Below are 19,883 nucleotides of genomic sequence, written 5' to 3' on the forward strand. Positions count from 1 at the left end.
CGGGGCCTGAGACACGGGCCGGGTCTGTGAGGGCAGCTGCCTACCCACCTCCCCAGCCTGAGGGTGGGACATGGCCCAAGGACAGTGAGGCCCGTGGGCTCCCTCTGCCGGCCAGCCGGGAGCCGCTGCTGCTGCTGCTGCTGCTGCTGCTGCTGCTGCTGGGCCTCAGGGCGGCGGGGGGCGGGGTGCTCACCCTGCCCTGGGCCGCCTCGTCCCTACAGGTGGACGCTGGGCCCCACCAGGCAGTCTGAGGACGGAGCCCAAAGGCAGCAGCTCCCCCAGGGTCTCCTGTGCCTTCTTTCCCGGAAGTGACCCATTCCTGTGCCTTCAGGGGGCTTCTGCCCAGCGTCAGGGTCCTCAGTTCTGCAGCTGGTGTGGTGAGGGAGGGGAGCTTAGTGGAAACGCAGGCTCCTGGGCCCACGGTGGCCACTCTGATGCCAGAGACCTGGTTTGGGGCACGAGGCTGGCCTGCTTCCCACCAGAAAACGGCCCCAAACCCCTACCCTTTCGTGAAGATCCCTGTGTGCCAGAAGGTGAGTTGTGAGTCGTGAGCCGGGCGTGGGCTCCATGCTCACAAACCTCCCCAGGCATCCTGACCTTGGCTGGTGTAAGAGGCGGGCCTGAAGCCTGCCCAGCCTTTCACCAGGTGAGCCACTCTCACTTCTGCAGGGTTCTTTGCAGGATGGGGGAGGTTCCTCTCCTACAGGCACTGAAAGATGTCACGTGAGAACTGAGCCTGTGGGCAGGCCCATGGCCGGGTCAGGTGTCATCAGTCACTTCCGCTCGGGCTCCTGGCCAGACCTGTGTCCTGCGTCCCGCGGGCTCCCTCTGCACTTTAGCCCCCTGCAGAGTTCCAGGACAGGTATGACTGTCCCCCTCAGTGGCTCTCGGTGCCCTCCTGTCTAGACCCCTTGACTTCATGACCCAGCTACACAGGGTCCTCCCAGACACTCACCCTGTGTGCCTCTGCACCACTGTCCCCTTGGCCTTGACCCCTCCTCCCTGACAACGCCTCTGTGCTGAACTCCAGCTTCCGCTCACATCTATGGGGAACCATCCCAGAATGTCCAGCACCCTGATCCCAACACAGGTGCAACATACAAGTGCCACACAGCAGGGGCAGGTGGCCCGTGTACCAAGTGCCCCTGAAAGCCAGGCCCAGGTCTTGGTTGTGCAGACTGAGATCAGCACTGCCCGGCCTCTGGCAGTGGCTCGCATGGGGCCTTGGGCAGCACCCTGATCTTTCCCTCCCCAAGGTGACAACCACCCCAGAGAGGAGTCAAACCCCCCACTGCGATGCACGGGATGCAGAGCTTCTCAAGCAGGTGGTGAGACCCCTAGCACTCAGCTGCTTTCCCTGGGAGCACCACCCTCCCTTCCATCTGGCTGTATCTGCAGTCTAAGTTCAGCCCATCAGCCCCCTCTCCTAGGATTATGGGCCCTGGAATTGAGCTGAAAGTACCAGCGAGACCCCCAGGGTTGCTCCGATTCACCTTCTGTTCCTAGGTTGGTGCAGCTGCTCCTGCCACCCTGCCTCTAAATCCATTTTTTTTTTTGCTTGAGCTCCAGGTTCCTTACAAAGCCCCTGACACACCTCCTGACCAAAGAAAGATTCTGTGGGCCCCTCAGAACACAGTGGGTCCGAGGATCACCCCAAGTTCAGCTGCCTGCCCCCCACCCTGGGCCAGCCCTCCTGCGGCGTGGATGCTTGCCCAGGTCCGTGTTCATTCCTGGGACTCGCTTCACATGACAGCCTAGGCTGCCCACAGCCCTGCTAGGGAACCGCCTCAGTTCCTCAGGGTGGCGCCCACAGGGCATCTGGCCACCAGGTGTCACAGGCCCTGCTCCCTCATCCTGCCCGGTGGGCACGGCCCGGGTGAGGAAAGCGCGGGGGGACCAGAAACCACACTCACTCTCTCCCGAAGTGCCGGGCGACACGCAGGTTTTAATGGCATCAACATCCAGGAGGTCACACATCAGTTGTGGTGGCAACGTCTTCCAGGGGTGAGAACTGCTGCCTTGCTGGGCTGTGACCCTACAGTCTGCGCTGCAGCCTTCAGGACTCACCACCCGGACCGCCCATCGCCCGACCAACCCCACAAAAGACACAACAATTGCACTGATTGATTGACATACACACCCCAAGGTCCCAGCCCCCTAGCACACACCCGGGTCTGTCACACAGCTGCTGAGGGCTTTGGCGTCTGCTGGCCGGTGGTCCGGGGCCGGTCCTAGGGAATAGTGTTTATCGAATGTGACAAAGATGCTTTTACAAACTGGGGTCTGGAAGAGCTACGTCTGGTGCTAAGAGACTCTCGTCTCTATGGCTTCTCAGAGCTACCCAAGTTGGGCCCAGATAACGCTGTGTTGGTTTGTTTATTGGTCAGGAATGTGTAAGGCATTTTGGTAAGTTGAACAGTGACGTCTTTTTCTGCAGGAAGCTCAGACAGAGGTTCCCTCCTTCGAGCTGCTGCTGCCGGCCTCCTGTGAACAGAGGGCAGGGGAGGGGCAGGCTGGGCCTAGGGTCCTCGTCCCTACACCACCCTACCTACCACCTTCCACCTTGAGAGGCCCCTGGGGCTGGAGGAGGCGCCCGAGGGCTTGGTGGGGCAGAGGACAGCGTCCAGGCATCCCGGGGCGCCCAGCCCTGCCCAACCCCCGAGGGATGGCCGGCGGCACTCACTGGTCTGTCCAGCTGCTCCTGCAGCTTCTTCACCGTGTCTTTCTCCTTTGCCAGCTGCTCCTGGGTCGTCTTCAAAAGCTCCTGTAGTTTGGTGGCCGCGCGTCCCAGGTCACTGGTTAACTTCTTCTCCTTTTCTAGTCTCTCCTGCGGGTCAGAGTGTTGAAGGGGATCAGCCTTCACGTGACGCACAGCAGGAAGGCCACCTGGCTGCGCCCGTGGGGCCGAGGGTGTGAGGACGAGGCCTCCGGGTCACAGGGCTGTGCTTCAGGGTCGGGCACTGGCTGCTGAGCACCTGCCCTGTGGCCAGGGTGACGGAGAAGCTCAGTTTCAGTTCTACTTGATTTAAATCGTCACACTGACTGGTGGCCTCCAGCTGTGACACTGGAGACTTAGGGATCCCCCTGACCTCGCCAACCTCCAAATTAGGCTGGACGCTGCCCGAGGGGCCTCCGGGGGTGACAAGGGGGAACCTTGTACCTTGAGCCGCGTGGCCTCCTCCGCCTCTGAGGACCCGAGGGCGCTGGTGCAGCGGAGCTTCTCCAACTCTCCCTGCAGACGACTCGACAAGAGCTGAGCCTGGACAGGGCGGGGCGGCGGGTCAGGCCCCATGCGGACAGGAGGCGGGTGACGATGGCGCAGCGACACCCCCTGGGATGGGACGCGGCTCGACCCCCCAGACCCGCCGCCCTGACCCAGAGAAGCCCCGACAGCGCGGGGCAGCCTGACCTCCTCGAACTCGGCCGTTAGCTTCTGCCGCTGCATCTGCTCGTCCTCCAGGATGGCTTCCGTCCGCTCCAGCTGCATCTTCAGCTGCGTGCAAACACCGCAAATATGCTCGAACCTGGGGCGGACCCTCCTGGGCACCCAGGGCTCCGGGCCGCCTGAGACCTGGGGCCACATCTTCTGGCTGGGCCCAGGGCCCTCTGGGCAGCCGCCGCCCAAATCAGGGGTCTGGAGGGCAAGGGCCACAAGTGATGCCCCAGCCCCCCGCCCCCCTCCCACTCTGGCGTCCTGAGGAGTCAGGCGTCTGGGCAGTGGGGCCGGGAGCTGCGAGTGGCCAGAGCAGAGGCTGCTGTCCCTGCCCTCCAACACGGCGGTCAGTGACGGACACCTGGGGACGGGCTCACCACCCTAACCTCGATGGGGTCCTGCTCTGCTGAGGGGGCCTCTGAGGGGGCAGCCGGGGACCCGGCTGCGTCACCATCTTCTACGTGGCTCTTCATCTCACTCAACTGCTGCCTGACCTGGAACAGGGAGGGTGGGTTTGTGCCTGATGTAGCTGGATGCACGCCCGTCTCGCACGCCCGCAGGAGGACGGGAGGTGTTCTCAGCAGCCGAAGCCCACGGGGGACCTGCTCTGAAAACTGTGGCCCGTGTTGGCTCCCATGCAGGTTCCCTGGGGCAGGAGAGCTCGTACCCCGAGCCCTCACCCGAGCCAGACTGCGGCCAAGGGGCCGGGCTGACCCCACATGCATGCTCCGTGGCAAGGCCAGCGGCACGGAGCCCCCAGCGCTGGAAGCCAGATGACCCCCAAAGGATGCGGTACGCACGGGGCTACGGAACCTGAAGAACGGCAGGCGGCCGGTGGGCTTGGTGCGGATACCGCCGCCTACCTCCCGCTGCCCTCCTGGATGCGGTCCCCCATCAGGGCCTTTTGTGGGGTCCCCGATGAGCTGACACTCTTACCTCTTAAGGTCCCCTCACCCCTGAGCTCCACTGCCGGGGGCCCTAAGCCCCAGACCACTGAGCCTCAAATCTGAAGGGGTAGCAGTGTCACCCACAAAGCTTGGGTGAAGGTTCCCAGCGGAGATCTGGGGGGGCCTGACAGCCGCCCCGTAAGGGGCGCCCCAAGTGTGTGGGGCCTGACCCTCCAAGTCCTTTCCTCCTGCCAACAGCCCCGAAGGTCAACACCAGACCGCAGAGGCCAGTGACGAGGAGAAACTCGGGGCGTGTCCTCTGCATGTGGCCCAGGCCCGGCTGGGACACGGCTTTGGAGAGTGGCCCTCAGACTCGGCACCTGCCCTCGGGGGCGATGGTCCCTGGTCAGGCCTGAACGACCGGAGGGGGCACCCGCGGAGCCAGAGCGTGTGCCCAGCAAGGGGGCTGCTCGGTGGATGCTGCTTTGGGAACGCCAGCCCCCCGGACCAGACCTTGGGTCTCCTCGCAGAAAGCCAGACACGTACGTTTTTCACACACACACACCCCGCTACCCCCGCCGGTGGCTCAGTGTTAACAGCCAACTCGTTATTTAATGAAAGACCGTGCAGATCACACGGACTGTGTCTGTGGCCTCATGGGCTGGTACTGGAACCAGTGCCCCCCCCCCCACAAGGCCAGGCTGACCTGGCCAAGGAGCGGGGACCAGAGACACATCAAGGCTGAAAACCGTAAGAACCAGAGGCCCCTGCGTGGCTGGGAGCTCCGCGCGGCTGCGGACAGGTCACCTGGTACCGCCCAGTGTGCAGCAGGCCGCCCCGCACACCGCAGATCTGACTGACCTGACCTGAGCCACCGCTGGGTGAGGAAGGACCCTAGTCCCAGAAGAAGGACCCTAGTCCCACAGAAGGCCACGGGGCATAAGGACTCCTCCCCCCCCCCAGAGCTCCCAGTGCAGACCCGGAGCCCCGTGGTCCCAGCAGCCACAGGCCCAGTGTGCAGCATGGAGCAAACGTGTGAGGGGCCGTCCACACCGGGCCCAGCACAGACCGGCGCACGCCCCCTTTGACGGGACACAGAAACACACACACCCGACCCCAGGGCACACGCCGGCCGCACCAGTTCGCTCACCAGGGCAAGCTCGTCGCTTTGTTTCTGGGCTTCACTCTTGGCTGCATCCAGCTGAGACTGAGATTCTAATAAAAGCTGCCTCAACTTGGACAGAAAACAGACCCGGGTGGTGGGAGAAAAGAAGAGAGAGCCAGTTCCGGTGAGTCAGCACCTCACACCCAACCAAGCACATCCACATACGCCACCCGGAGAGCCTGCGGGGCGTGGGGGAGGGGTGGGTGCAGGCCCCCGGGAGCTTCTGCTCTTTTTTGAAGACAGAGGAAGGATCGTGTTCAGTACACGCTAGTCTCAGGCCTTCACAAACGTTTGTGGATTGTCTTTTGCAAAGCGAGGCCAGAAGTCAGAGATCGAACCAGGATCGGGGGTGCCAGGCTTGTGCTCTCTGCTCCCCGAATCAGAAAGCACTGTCAGATTTAAATGCCTTCCCCACAGAGATGGTGTCTCCACACCGGGTAGAGAGATCCTCTCGCTGCCAGGCTGACCTGGCTGCCCCCTGCCCTGGCCACGGGGCCCCCACCAGGCCCACCCACGCTGGGACACTCACCCCTGCCACCTCCGTGGCGTAGTTCTGGCACTCGGCGCTCGCAGCCGCCATGTGCTTCTCCAGCTCGGCCTCCAGATGTGACGTGTGCTCCCTCACCTGGACACGACACACATCAGGAGCCTCAAGCCGGCCAGCAGGACGGCCCGGGCCATGGGGACAGGGCGCTGGGGCCACCAGGCCCTGGGTCAAGGGCTGAGAGGGGCCCTCGTGGCCTGAGGGCTACGAGCCAACTGAGGCCAGGCAGGGGGTGCCCCCCAGGCCAAACACCTCCTGAAGAGGCACCCTTGGGCCGCACGTGTTCTCAGACCTCAGCAGCTTTTAGATTTACTTGCAAGGAGGGTGCGGAGTGCGGCGGGGCCACCCGGCAACCCTCCCACGGTTCATGAGGCCACGGCAGAAGCCATGGTGCACCGGGGCCCAGCCACCCCGAGGTCGTAACGGCTCATTAAGGACAAGCAGGGACGCGCGGTCGGGGAAGGAAAGCTGCTAGAGGAGTCTCTGCAGCAGGACGGCAGCCCCCTGGACAGCGCCCGCACGCACCTGGTCGGCACTTTCAAGTTCCCCTTTCAGCTTCCCCACAGTCTCTTCGAGGTGCTTCACTGTGACCCGCGACTACAGAGCAAGAAGGGGGAGCGCCGTCAAGCACGAGCCCCGGGGGTCCGTCCCGGGATGCACCCCACCACCCTGTGGTGCCCCCCCCACCCCCAGGTGTGACCAGCAGCCTCTTCCTTGGGAGTGGGGCTGGTCGGTGGGGGGGGTCCTCCTTGAAACCATTCCTCAGCTGTCGGTCATTCCGCAATGACACTGTATGTGGCATCACCAAAACCCAGCAAACGTGACTCCCAAGTGACCCCGATAACCCCGTGGGCGTTCCCCCTGGATTGTATGGCATTCTGAGGGAGTGGAGTTTGGGTTCCGAGGGAAGGGGGGCCCTGGGGAGACTGGGGGCCGTCCCGTACCTTCTGGAGCTCCTCCTCCGTGGCGCTCACCCGGGCCTTCCACACCTGTTCCTCCTCCTCCACGCTCTTCTGCAAGGCTTTGAGCATGGCCTCCTGCGGGGACGGCACTGAGCAGGGCCTGGAGGCCCCCCCCGCCACACACAAACCCGTGGCTCCCCCCAACCCCCTGCAACCACCCGGCTCGGATCCCAGTGCGGCCGGCGCACTGGGGAGGAGGGGGTACAGTTCTGGAGGGGGGCCCCCGGCCGGTGTGCAAACAAGGCTGTCAGGACTCTCATCTCCGGTGGGTTTGCACCAGGTGGGCCTCAGCGGCCCAGGACAGGGGACCCAGGACCGGCCATCGCAGCGGGAGGCTGAGCGAGCGTGGCCCCTGGAGTCGCAGGAAAGCGGATTCAAGCCGAACGCTGCCCTATCCCTTCCCAGACTGGGACCCAGACCTTTAACCTGAGCTCACACCCTTCACCGTTCAGCCAAAGAAACTGGGCCCAGAGAGGGGCAGTGACTCGCCCAAGGTCACAGAGCCCTGGCCTCACCGTCTCGGCCAGGATGCTGCGGTACTGGTCGCACTCGGCCTGAAGGCTGCTCTGTGTCTCCTCTGCCTCCCTCAGCTTGGCAGCCAGGTCCTGAGGGCGGAGGGCAGGACAGGGGCCTGCTGAGCCAAAACCCGATGGCTGGCTCCAGGCACCCTCCATCCCGCGGACAGGGCAGGGTGCGAGTGACAGCGGCCGCACTCACCGAGGGCTCCGTGTTCCCTGGTGGCTGCTTCAGCAGCTCTGGGCCTTTCTCTTTGAGCTCCTGCAGCCACTCGGCGTAATTCTGCGACAAAAACGTTCAAGGTCAGGCGGGACATGCCCCCTACCCGCACAGGGGTTCCCCGGGAGCTGCCTCCCCTCCTACCTGGTGGGTGGGGGCAGAGAGGCCCGGGAGCAGGGCCAGCAGGGCCTCCCTGGTCTGGGCCTCCGTCAGGCTGAGCTGCTTCTCGGACTCCTCCTGGGGGCAGGGCAGGTGGGGCATGAGGGTGGTCAGCCACGGAGCTTAGGGCAGCCCCGGGGGTTTCACCCCAGGACCATGTCCTCAGCCCTTCAGGGGAGGGACAAGGATCGGAGGAGACCAATGGTGGCTCCGTGGGGCCGGCTGGGCGGGGGTGTGTCTAACCTTAGCAGTCAAGTTCCAGCCACCCCACCCCAGGCCTGGACAACTTAAAACAAACTCAGCTCTAAGGAAGGGGGACGGCAGCACCCCCTACGGGACGTGCAGGTTCGCGGACGCCTCCCAGCAGACACTCAGACTCAGGTTTTCTTTCTGAGTGTGTGCATATGGGGGGCGGGGAGCACAGAGGAGACGTGCATATGGGGGGCGGGGAGCACAGAGGAGACGTGCATATGGGGGGCGGGGAGCACAGAGGAGACGTGCATATGGGGGGCGGGGAGCACAGAGGAGACGTGCATATGGGGGGCGGGGAGCACAGAGGAGACGTGCGGCCACCAGGGTCAGGAGCTTCTGCAACCTGGGGGCGGGAGGATCAGGGCTCCCACGTGCTGAGGGGATGAGGCAGGTCGGGGTCTCGGCTCTCCGAAAGCTCCTGGGCCCCCTGCTGCAGCCGCGCTGGCCAGAACCCCCGCCACCCTCCCTGATGCTCCCACTCAACGCAAGAAAAAGGAGCCCAAGAAAGAGGGAAGGAGCCATAAGCAAAGGCGAGAAGGACTGCACTGTCCCTGGGGACAGATAACCCCTCCCCACACCCTGGGGGCGGCAGGGCGGTGCAAGAGATTTCTGGCTGAAAGTCCCATCTGGTCACCCGTCCCCAGCAGGCTGAGCCTGCTGCCTGCCCCTCAGGGCCCGAGACCTGGAGCAGCACTAGGAGCTCCCGGACTCGAGCCGGGAGTGAGGCTCTTGTATTGTGATTTGGGGCCCGCGGGGGGATGGATGGCCGGCAGATGGATGCCCAGCCTGACCACAACACCACATGCCTGGACTTGAGTCTCAGAAGCCGACCCTTCTCGCTCACCCGCTGATCCATGGCCTGCTGTGGGCCCCCGACCTCGTGACCACCATTCAGGTGCCGGGGTCATGGGAGTCCAAACAAGGGCCGAGGACCCAGTGGCCAGCTCCCTGTCTTTATCTGGCTGTGTGACCACAAACAAGTCAGGTGACACCTCTGGTCACAGCTTCTGCATTTGCCACAGAAAGGCCAGACAGGCGCCCTGGTCACTTCTGGGGAGTCTAAGTGTAGCTCCACACGGCTCCCCAGCTCCGCCTCTCGGAGGCCTCATCTGACACACCCTCAGGCTTCCTGGGGGGCTTGTGAAAGTTGCTGCAAAGCTCATGATAATAGGACAGACATTAATTCTGCATTGGGGTGGGGGAGGGAGAGGGAGGGCAGGCCTGGCCAAAGCTGGTGGTGAGGCCCCGCCTGCTCGTGCTGCAGCTGCAGACCATGTCCCGGCCAGGGCCCTGGACACTGACCCACCTGAGCTCCCCCGACCTGGGCCTGAGTGCTTGCTACTAAAGACTGTCCTTCCCCCAAAGCTCAATCACAGAGCCCCTGGGCCAGGACCGCAGGGGGCCTGAGAAAGCAGACAAACACCAGGGGAGAATAACATGAGCAAGTCCATGAACAGACCCATCTCGGGGCCCCCATGGCCTCCGAGGGCAAAAGGCCCAGCTGAGAAGCAGGAGACAAGGGCTCACCACTCCCCGCATCTCGGGGAGAAATGCGCAGCGGGAGGGCAGGAGGGCGGGCAGGAAGATGCAGTGGCCGGGCCCTGGGTGGACTTCTGAGACGCCCTGAGGCTGGGGCTGCCCTGCACGCAGTCTGTGTGGTCTGCTGAGCTGCTAGACCGAGGCGAGCCCGAGGCCAACGCTGACCTTGGCCTGGGTCAGGGACCGCAGCTTCTCCTCGCAGCCCCTCTCGGCCGAGGCTAAAGCCTCCATCGCCTTCCAGTTCTTCTCTCGGAGGTCCTGGGAGGAGAAGGGAGACGGTCAACAGCCAGGCTGGTCTCCGCCGGGCGGGTGAGCCCTCTCCGACCCATCTCTGGACTTCACAGGCCACCCCGGGCAGCACTGGAGCCAGGCTGCTCTCGGGTAGCTGGGGCCCCCGGGCGCCTTTCAGGGAGACTCATCTGCGGGCAGCGGGGATCTGCCGGCTCTTCAGTGGGAAAAGGGTCCGCCACCAAACGGCCGGCTCTGGCCCAGCCAGGCCCAGGGAGGCACGGCGTGTGTGTGTGTGTGTGTGTGTGTGTGCGCGCGCGTGCGTGTGTGTGTGTGCGCGTGCGTGTGTGTGCGCGCGTGTGTGTGCGCGCGCGCGCGCGCGTCAGGGGTGGGGGTGGGGTCTGGGGGCACAGCCCGGGTCGGGGGGACGCAGCCGAGGCTCCCATGCGCCCACCGCAGAGGAGGCGCCCTACAGCCCCCCTCCTCACACCAGGTGACCACATGACCAAGGTGACCACGTGACCAAGCCAACCCAGTGGGAGTCAGGACCCCTGAGCCCCACCACGGGGAGCAGCCGGAAGGGACAAGGAGAGGCCCCGAGGCCCCTCCCCATCCACACGGCAGGCAGCCCCTCGACACTCACATTGTTCTTCACTTTCTGCTGCTCAACTGCCTCCTTGAGCTCCGTGGCCTCCTTCTCCAGACACCACACCTGCGACTCCAGCTCCATGAGGCTGAGGGGGGATGGCGGCGTCACTGCCGGGCTCCAAGGGCCCGCGGCCGCCACAGGCCCTGTCTCGGGGCCCCTTCCTCTGCCCCAGAACACCCGTGGGGCCTGGGGCTGCAGTCAGTCCCCTCCCGAAGCCGGCACAGGCTTCAGGGGAGCCTCAGCAGCCACCGTGGCCCCTCCTCTGAGGGCTGGGGGCCCAGAGACCAGCGGAGTCCCACTTGGTGACACTGGCTGCGGGGATGGCAGCGGTCAGAGCTGCCACAACGGCCAGCGCGGGGACGTGCCCTGGACAGTCAGGTTTTCAGATGCTCTTTCTTCTGGTGAACTGAGCCTGGCCCCACTCTGTCCCGCAGCACGCGTCGGCTGGCCCTTCCCTGCGGCCACAGCTGCCCTCGAGACTGGGCTGGGCCTCCTCGGAGGACGCCGGGGCCGGAGGCTCGGGTGGCACCGTGGCCTGCACTCCCATCAAGTGCATCCCTGCTCTTGGCGCTGGGACCGTCCTGTGTCCAAAACCTAACTCTGCTGAGACCCGAAGGCTCCCCCTCAGTCCTGCGCCCGGGCTCCAGGGAATGAGCCCGAGACGACCCCGGATGCGTGCAGCTGGCAGGCCGGGGGGGCCATCTTTTCACATTTCTCTCCGGACTCTAGGCCCTGCGGCTCCGTCCACCCCATCACCCGGAAAGCGAGGGGTGGACGCTCTGGAACTTCTCTGGCTGTTCCGAGGAAGACGCTTCAAATGGACACTTAATACGTCACCTTCTGCGTTAAGATTTAGGACAGGGAAGCCCCGGGGTCGCATAAAAGCTGACATCCAGAAGCCGCCAATGCCGACTTGAAGCAGCACAGCAGGGCCCCTCTGGGAGCAGGAGGAAGCCCGTCTGAGGATGCCCCCGGGGGGGACAGGTTCGTATTTCTCACCGTGGGCCGGCAGTACACCACGCTAAGGAGGAGCATGAGGACCAAACCACCTCAGCGAGGCTGTGCGTGCTGCCCACCCTGACGCCCCCGAGCACCATCTCATTTTCGTTCTAAGTACCGGTTGCACGTGGCCTTGAAGACGGCTGTCGACTTCTTAGATGTTGGTTTCAGGCCACAGAACCTGACCCCACCCTCAAAGCTCCACTGGGACCCCTCACAGCTTCTCCTCAAGCCGCCGGCATTCTGCACCAGCGCTGGCCCCCTGCACACCCCTGCAAGAGCATCCCCAAAGGCACGAGGCCCTGAGGAAGAAGGCACAGCAGGCCGGCGGCAAGGACACGCTGACAGTCACCCCCCTTGGTAGCTACTGACCGAGTTCCAGAACATCTGGGGCTGGATCACTCATCTCCACCCCAGAACACGATGGCCTGGCCTAGACACAACTTCCAGATAAACAGTCTGAGAAAGAAAATTTTTAAAAACCCTAATTCTGCCAAACATCTACATGATGCAAAAAGCTAGAATCAACCCTGCTTGCAACATGACTTAGGTAACTAATAATTAGCTACGCCGTCCAAGAATCTGATCGTAAAATATAAGGAGCAAAACGCTAAACAAACACACCCTCTCTACCCTGGCAAGTACCATGAGAAACAAAGTTTGCCCAAAGCTTTCTGGAAAGGTGCATGGAGAGGGTTTGCTTCTGAGTCTCCAGCAAGGTGCTTTGGGGCCTCCGTGAGGCCGGCTTCCTTCCCCAAACCCGAGCCGAACGCCATGGAACATGGGCCGTGGCCTGGGGAAGCGCTGGGGAGGGGACTCACTGGCAGCAACAGCCGGAACAAGGGAGGTTGGTCAGTGGACAACCCGGGACATGACCGACCACCGGCACGCTTCATTCCACGTGGCTGCCCTGGAGACCCCCAGCCACGGCAGCCAGGACCACCCCCCGAGCTCATGGGCATCTGCTGAGGGACACACACCCGGAGCCAACGGTCCTAGGACTTCCAGGCCCCTGGCTTGAGGAGCCCACCGGATCTTAGCAACAACAAACACACAGTCCGAGCAGGCCTGGGGCTGGGCCACTGAAGTTACCCAGCATCAACCCTGTGACCTGATCAGCTGTGAACCACACCGCATCCCAGATCCGTGCAAAAGCCCGGGCAGCCTCCCGGGTTCTCCACTCTGGGCACGTAACCACTTTCCCGTTTGGGTTACGACTTCAGCCCCTAAATTCCCTCGCCCTGTGGACGTGGAGAGAACACCCTGACCAGCTGGTCCTTCCTGGGCAGAGAAGAATGGATGGATGCATAGATGGACGGATGGACAGCAAGAGGCCCATCCCCCTGCCGAGGCACAGCCACTCTCCCCACAGCCTCGCTCCTCGAGGCAGGAGCTCCCTGCAAGGTGCCCTCTTCCCTGCCCAGCCTGTCCTGGTCCTCGAGGTCACTGGAGGGATAGGGAAAGGCAGGGCCTCTCAGAGGGCTCCTCCCTGGGACCCCCACACCCAGGCCACGGCCCCTGCCTCCTCTTACCGGGCCTGCTGCTGGTCGGCCTCCTCTCGGCTGGCCTGGAACGAGAGACAGAGCCCTGCGGTCACCACGAGACCACCTCGCGTGACAAGTCATCAGGGCAGGGCCCCTGTGGGGTGGGGGGGGGCACCCCCAGGAGGAGGTGCAGCTGACCTGGGCGTCCCGGGCCTGGCTCGCCTCCAGCAGGGCCTCGATGGAGCGGATCCTCTCCGTGAGCTGTGAGTTTTGCGCCTTGGCCTCGTCCAGCTGCCCGTGGACACTGCTCAGCTCCTCACACCTGCTCCTCACCTCAGCCTCGGAGGACTGCAGCTTGCCGTGCAGCTCTGCGGGGAGGGAGGCCGGCGGGTAGCAGGGTGTGGGGAAGGCCCGCACAGGCACCCCATGCTGCCCAGTGCATGCCCGCGGGCTTCCAGGCTCTCCCCTGACCCCTGGGTGTCCCGTTAGCTGGTGGAGAAAGTCACAGCCTGGCTTCCTTCTCAAGGACTCACTAGGGTAGAACAGAACGCCCCTGGATCACTCAGGAAAAGATGGAAAACTGAATGGGCTCCTGTTGCAGTTTCTAAAGCCTTGCTCTCTGGGAGATGGGCTCACGTCGCTGAGACCAGGGCCAGGGGGGCGCCTCAGCGTGTCCTCCCTCGGTGACCGCCGCTAAGCCCCACCACGGCTCTGAAAGTCCTCCACGTGTGTCTGACTCCGAACGGCGGCCCGGCCCGGGTCTCCTCCCCGAGCCCGGGCTCAGACGCCGGCCACGTCCACACGCAGCTCTGCTCAGGCCTCCTGGTCCCCTCGCTGTGGCTGTTCTGCTTTCCTGTGCCCCCGCCTCTCACTCATCTACCAGGCCTGTGGATCCAACGTCCATTGCCTGCCGAATCCACCAGCGCCTCCATGGCTGCCTGGGCCTGGCCCAGGTGCCTTTGGTCCGACAACTGCAAGGCCCCATCCCTGGTCCCCACCCGGAGCCAGAGCATCCAGAAGTGCAGATGGGATCCCGCCAGCCCTGCCCACGCTCCCAGCCCCCTCATCACTCCACACGGCCCCTGAACTCTTCAAAGGAGGGTCACCCGGCCCTGCCCGTCTACCCCACACTAGCCACTGCCTTCTTCTCCAGTCTCGCTTGCTGACCTGCGTCTGTTTCTTGTACAGGCCAAGTTCAAGTTCACTCCCATTCTCAGGGGCCCCTTCGCGGTGTCTGTGAGGCTGGCCTCTTCCCATCGTCCAGACCTCGGGCTTAAACACCCCCTTCTCCCCAGAGAGGCCTCCCCTGACCACTCAAAGCCACACCTGGCCCGTCATAGCAGGGGTCAGCAAACTAGGCCCTTGGGCCAACCCAGCCCACCACCTGTTCTTGAAAATAAAGCTTTACTGGCACGCAGCCAGGCCTGTCTGTTTAGGGTGACCTTGGCACTGTGGCAGCAGAGCTGAGCAGTTGTGACAAACACCGTTTGGCCTCAAAGCCCAAAGGACTTACTGCCTGGCCCTTCACAGACACAGCCTGCCGTTTCTAGGACCTGCTCTCGGTCACGCTGCCTACTTGAAGTCTGTCGACATGGATCCATCTACTGTGCCCGTCTCTCCTGCTGGAACACGGCCCCAAGCCCGCTGCTTCACTCCCGGCCAAGCCCCGGGCACCCACATGGGTGCTCAGCCCCCAGCAGTGGCTCCAGAAGTACCGGTGAGCCCTCACCGGCACGGTCTGCCCTGCTCCTCTAGGGGCCCTTGGTGCCCTGGGTTTCGTCACCACCTCCCGTTTGAGAAGGTGACTTGTGAGCACACGAGGACCATAAACCCACCTTCCAAATCTGGCTGGCCTCTAGGCCTGACTGGGTTGGAAGAGAAGGCCGGCAGCAGCCCCAGGAGCATCACAGCCCCAGGTGGGCCCCACAGCAAGTGAGGCCGAAGCGGCAGCATCTTCCACCTCGAGCCCGCCCCCGTATCCCGCCCCACAGGCTACGCCCCACCCCATATCCCGCCCCCACAGGCCACACCCCCACAGGCCCCGCCCCCCACGTCCAGTCCTCCGCAGCCCAGGCCTGACCCCGGGCACCCCCGGCGCGTCCCCTGACGGGTGGGGAGTCGGGGGTCCCGGTTGCCCTCGCCCCCCGCCACCACGGAGCCGGCCCCTACGCCGCCCTCACCAGCCATCTGCTGCTGCTGCTCCCGGGCCTTCTCGGCGTCCGCCCGGAGGCTGGCGTGGCTGGTCTGCGAGCGGCACAGCTCCCGGCTGACCTCATCCAGGCGCTTCTGCAGGGCCTCCTCGCTCTCCTTGTGAGACGCCTGGGGGCCGGCAGAGGGAGGAGGGCCGGGAGGACGCGGCAGGAGGTGGGCCCTCAGCCGGCTCTGCCATCTAGAGTTCCTCACACCCTGCCATCCTGTGCCGGTGACTTATATAAGCCTCCTGGATTTCCAGGTCAGTTCACCTGCTAGAAAAGGCCAAGAGGCCACCCTGGACCCTGAAGAGCGGGTTCCTGGGGAAGAGGCCTCAGGTGAATGCAGGACAGTCCCAGAAAGGCAAAGGCCCATTTTCACCTGAGTGTGGCGCAGGGAGAGGCTTCCTACACGCTAAACATCCAGCCTGAGCTGGAGATTTCCCGAGGGGGCCTGGTAAAGGTCATATGGTTGTTAAGCAGTTCTGGGCAAGGCATCCATGTGTGTCAGTGTGGTTAATCCCCAGCCACCCCAAGACACAGGTACCACCACCACACCCACATTACAGGTGGGGAAGCTGCCGCTCTGAAATCCGGGCCTCACGATCAATACCACGGGGACTCTGTGACCTCAGAGGGAGGAGATGCTCGCGGCCTGGGGCTTCCTGGCTACAGTGATGGTGACAACCCGGGCGCCACAGTGAAGGCTCCAGCCTCAGAAGCACCAGGACCACCCGACAGCCTTCAGAACATAACCGCCAGGCCCTCCCCAGGGGCTCTGATCTCACTGCTCAGGGTGGACCTACTTTACACCAAATTATCCATCTCAATTCCAGCCAAACAATCCGAACTTTGTTTCTCTGTGCCTGTTCTTAGGTACACACACATCAGTCTTACAACTTCGTGTCTGTCGTTCTAGTCCCTTCCATAAAACAACCCCACTGCCCCACATGCTACAGCCGAGAGCTTCAGTGACTGAGCAGAAACAGGTGCAAAGCTGCGTGGGTCTCCAGGGCTTCCTTGTCCTCCAGAGAAGTTACACACACAGAGGTATGACAACTGCCCCACGCCCGGTCACCCTACCCCGAAACAGGCCAGCTGGGGGACGCAGCACTCGTCAGGCCAATGAGCAGAGAGGCCCTGAGACTGAGGGGCCCCACTGGTTGCTGCCCAGCGCCTATGGGGCAGGGAGGGGACAGTCTTCCTCCCTCTGGACAACAGGCGTCCCCCTGGGAAAATACGAGCTTCCGGGCCACATCCAGAGGCTGAGGAGAAAGAACACCCACTGGGCCTTGAAGCCAGAGGCTGTGCCTGCTGGCCTGGCTGCGGCCGGAGCTGTGACCCCACAGGTGTGGCAAGTGTGGGACGGTGACTGCTCTGGGGCTGCCCTGGGGCTCAAACCCTGGCTGTGGGTGAACTGGCAGAGTTGCTTAACTTTGTGCCTCCAATTTCCTTCTGGGTAAATTACAGATAATAACAGTATCTACCCCATAAGGTTACAATGAGAATTACCTGAGTTAAGCTTGTAAATGTTCAGAACAACGCTTAGCACACAGAAAGCACCCACTCGATGCTGACCAGGTATCACTACTAACAAGGCCAAGGTCGAGGGTTCCAGCCCCAGCCCTGCCTGGGTCCACTGCGGTCACAGTCACAGCTGAGAAGGGAGGCCCCAGGGTGGCCGTGCGTAGAGCTTGGTGGGCAGGATGCACGGGCACTGAGGCAGCTGCACCCCAACTCACCTGCAGCTGCAAGACCTGCTTCTCGAAGGCGCCTGCCTTGGCCTCCAGGGCCTTCCGCTGCTGCTCCTCCTGCCGTGCGGCCTCCGACTTCTCCACCAGCTCCTTGCTGACCTTGCCCAGCTCCTGCCGGAGCTTGGCCAGCTCTGCATTCTGCCTGCAAGACAGTCAGGAGGCCCCGCATGACGGACAGAAGAGGGCTCAAGTCAGCTCTCGCCAGCCCCGAGAGCCGCCCGGGGAGATGGGACCGGAGGTCTGAGCCCTTCCTCTGGGGCACCTGCTGTTTCTTAAGTAGATGCCCAAGTCCTGGAGCCCTTCTGAGGCTCTCTATATAATCAGCCACGTGGGTGTGACGTGTTTTGTTGAAGATGCTGTTTTACAACAAGCACGGTGGAGGGACCAGCAAAAGCCTAGGGCAAAATGTGCACTAAAGCAGCCCACGGAGCCCCTGACAGAAGTGGCTGATTCCTCACGGCTGGTCTGGGCCCAAATGAGCCCTGGGATGCTGCCCTGCAGGGCCGGGGCCAGCGGCCCGCTCGAGTCCACACGCTGGATTCACTGGCCAACTGGACCACAGCCAGGCAGGGAAAGAGGCTGGAGCATTTTACACGAGACCCCTCAACGCTGCACAAGAGCTGGGTCTCAGGACCGGCGAGGAGCTTCAGGAGGGAAGGAAGGAGATGTGACTGACAGCAAACAGGGGCAGCTCTGGACCCGCCTTTCCCAGCATGAGGAGGTCGTCAGCGTCCGGCCTCCTTCACAGCACAAAAGACACCGCTTTACAGCAGGACTGACCGTCCAGCCAAGGGACAGTACCAGACCAGGCGAAGGCGACAGAGGAGACGGTCCGCAGCCCTGGGAGGCAGGAAACCTGGCCAAGACCAGCTCTGCCCTGCTGCCTGGGGAGGGGAGATGTGGGCTCCCCGTCTGCACGGGGGAGGCCGCCCCAAAGCCCTCTGCGGGGCCCTCAGTGCACGCTTTCCAGGGCCAAGATTCGAGACTGGGGAGCCCACGCGAGGCTGGACTCCGGTACCAGGGATGGGGATGGGGATGGGGGTGGGAGGCCAGATGGGTGGCCCCTTGGGACCAACATGAAGCTCTGGGAGGGATGTGGGGACACCCGTCCCCCACGGCAGAGTGTCCGCAAGCTGATGGAGTCAGCAGCCGCAACTCAGGGCCAGGCTTTAGAGCTGTCCCCAGGATGGAGCCTGTAGTGGACCCTACATGAGAAGGAAGCCAGTGTCCCTCCGTCCCCACGGTCACCTTCTGCCTTGACTGCTGAGGAAACCGCAGCCCCAGACCATCAACCTGCCAGCAGGTCAGGACGGAGGTGAAGACAGGGACCCCTGAGAAAAGGGACCAGCGAGGAGGGTGGCCGTCAACCTCACTCCGAGTCAGCGGGGCCGCCAGGAAAAGCAGCCTTGTGAGCACAGGCTTCGCTCCTGGTGCTGCTCGTGGGCGACTCTTCCCACCTGCCCTCCCGCTACGGGCGCCTGCTCTCTCTGCTCCCGTCAGCCTCCTCTGGGGGAGAGGGGATGCTCTGGGGATAACAAGCACCCCAGAAATCCCTACAGGACACCCCGGACGAGAGAAGGCAAAGAAACAGGAACCAAGAGAAAATGCAGTGGGGCTTCCTGCTGGCCAGCCTGCTGGGATGGTGATGCTCAAACCAGGGACACAGAAGACAGTGTCCCTAACAGGGTGAGGCTGAGCCCTGCCCCCTGGGGAGTGGCCTCTGCCAGCTCACGGAGGCCTCCCGGCTTCAGCTCCTGAGCGGCAGACGTCCCCTCCTGCACAGGAGACCCGACCAGGGGGATCAGGGCACTCAGGCCCACGGCAGGGCCCACACCACACCAGACCCTCATCTTGGATGGTCAGCCTGGCTCTGATACTCTGGGCCAGAAGCAAGACACTGTGATAATAGACATGAAAAAGTATCTGCTCTCCCAGCAAAGCCAGGACCTGAGGGGATCTGGTGACACGGACGCTGGGCACGGGCTGGAGCTCACTCGCCCTCCCAGGGCCTGACCACACGAGAGGTCGCCGGCCACGTGCTGAAGGCTCACAGAGGGACCCTGCCCACTCCGGGCCCTCGGGGAGGTGCCGGGGTCCGGCCAGGGAGGAAAGGCTTACTTGCTCTCCACCTGGCTCGTGGCCTGGTTCAAAGCGTCCCTCAGGATGGAGTTCTCCTGCTGCAGGCGGGCCAGCTGCGTGTTGGGGCCATTCTCCAGCTGCTCCTGGAGCGTCCGGATCTGAAAGGTCATCCAAGGGGCATCAGAGGCCGCTCGGCCTGACAAACAGAGCCACGTCGGAGCAAGGCCGGCAAGATCCCAGCCCGCAGACAAAAGCCCGGAGGGCTCCGCCTTCTCTACCCGAGGTGGGGAGGCCCCCTCAGAACAGGGGCCGGAAAAGAGCAGAGCCAAGCACTCAGCCCAAAGCCCCCGACGGTGCTGGTGCGCTCTGCCCGACCGAGGCTCTGAGACCCAGCGAAGGGCCGCAAGCCACAGCCCACGGTTACCCCGAAGATGCCCGTTTCCTGCCCTCTGACCCACCGTGGCGCAGCCCGCTGGGAGCGGAGTGCAGGGCTCTGACTGTGCAGGCCAGGGCTGGCCCGGCCCTCCGCTGGGGCTGTGCGGTTTTTCGGGCCTCTTGTTTTACAGCGTTCTCCCAACCTCGAGTGGAGGAGGTGGAGCCGGCATGACTCCAGGGTCATGGAGAGGCTGTGAACTTGACCCATGGGCCCCCAGGGAAAAGGATGCAGTGCTGACCACTTGGGACCAGAGTGCTTTCAGACAATCCTCTTTAAAATGTACATACATCTTCCTGGTTATTAACGTTAAACACACACACCATCTGGCCAGGTAAAACAACCCTCCCCCAAACAAACCCGATGGTGAGGGCCCCCCCGCGGGCACCCGT

At 63.4% G+C, this 19,883-nt stretch overlaps 1 protein-coding gene across 1 annotated transcript in view; it reads right to left on the minus strand.

Annotated features, from left to right (window-relative positions):
- Window positions 1–1,925: 1,925 nt before the first annotated feature.
- Window positions 1,926–19,883, minus strand: part of RRBP1 (ribosome binding protein 1) — a 59,355-nt gene continuing 41,397 nt past the window's right edge. The window contains exons 6-24 of the mRNA XM_060078378.1: window positions 19,098–19,216; window positions 16,968–17,121; window positions 15,217–15,355; window positions 13,235–13,404; window positions 13,085–13,119; window positions 10,548–10,638; window positions 9,842–9,934; window positions 7,871–7,963; window positions 7,709–7,789; window positions 7,507–7,596; window positions 6,974–7,066; window positions 6,555–6,626; window positions 6,015–6,110; window positions 5,471–5,554; window positions 3,820–3,927; window positions 3,410–3,493; window positions 3,161–3,259; window positions 2,684–2,827; window positions 1,926–2,484 (exon numbers count right to left, since the gene is read on the minus strand). Coding sequence (XP_059934361.1) covers window positions 2,443–2,484; window positions 2,684–2,827; window positions 3,161–3,259; window positions 3,410–3,493; window positions 3,820–3,927; window positions 5,471–5,554; window positions 6,015–6,110; window positions 6,555–6,626; window positions 6,974–7,066; window positions 7,507–7,596; window positions 7,709–7,789; window positions 7,871–7,963; window positions 9,842–9,934; window positions 10,548–10,638; window positions 13,085–13,119; window positions 13,235–13,404; window positions 15,217–15,355; window positions 16,968–17,121; window positions 19,098–19,216 — 1,887 coding nt within the window. The 3' untranslated portion in view covers window positions 1,926–2,442. The remainder of the gene's footprint in view (window positions 2,485–2,683; window positions 2,828–3,160; window positions 3,260–3,409; window positions 3,494–3,819; window positions 3,928–5,470; window positions 5,555–6,014; window positions 6,111–6,554; window positions 6,627–6,973; window positions 7,067–7,506; window positions 7,597–7,708; window positions 7,790–7,870; window positions 7,964–9,841; window positions 9,935–10,547; window positions 10,639–13,084; window positions 13,120–13,234; window positions 13,405–15,216; window positions 15,356–16,967; window positions 17,122–19,097; window positions 19,217–19,883) is intronic.

This window comes from Mesoplodon densirostris, chromosome 16 (genome assembly GCF_025265405.1).
Source record: "Mesoplodon densirostris isolate mMesDen1 chromosome 16, mMesDen1 primary haplotype, whole genome shotgun sequence".
In the NCBI taxonomy this organism is placed as follows: domain Eukaryota; kingdom Metazoa; phylum Chordata; class Mammalia; order Artiodactyla; family Ziphiidae; genus Mesoplodon; species Mesoplodon densirostris.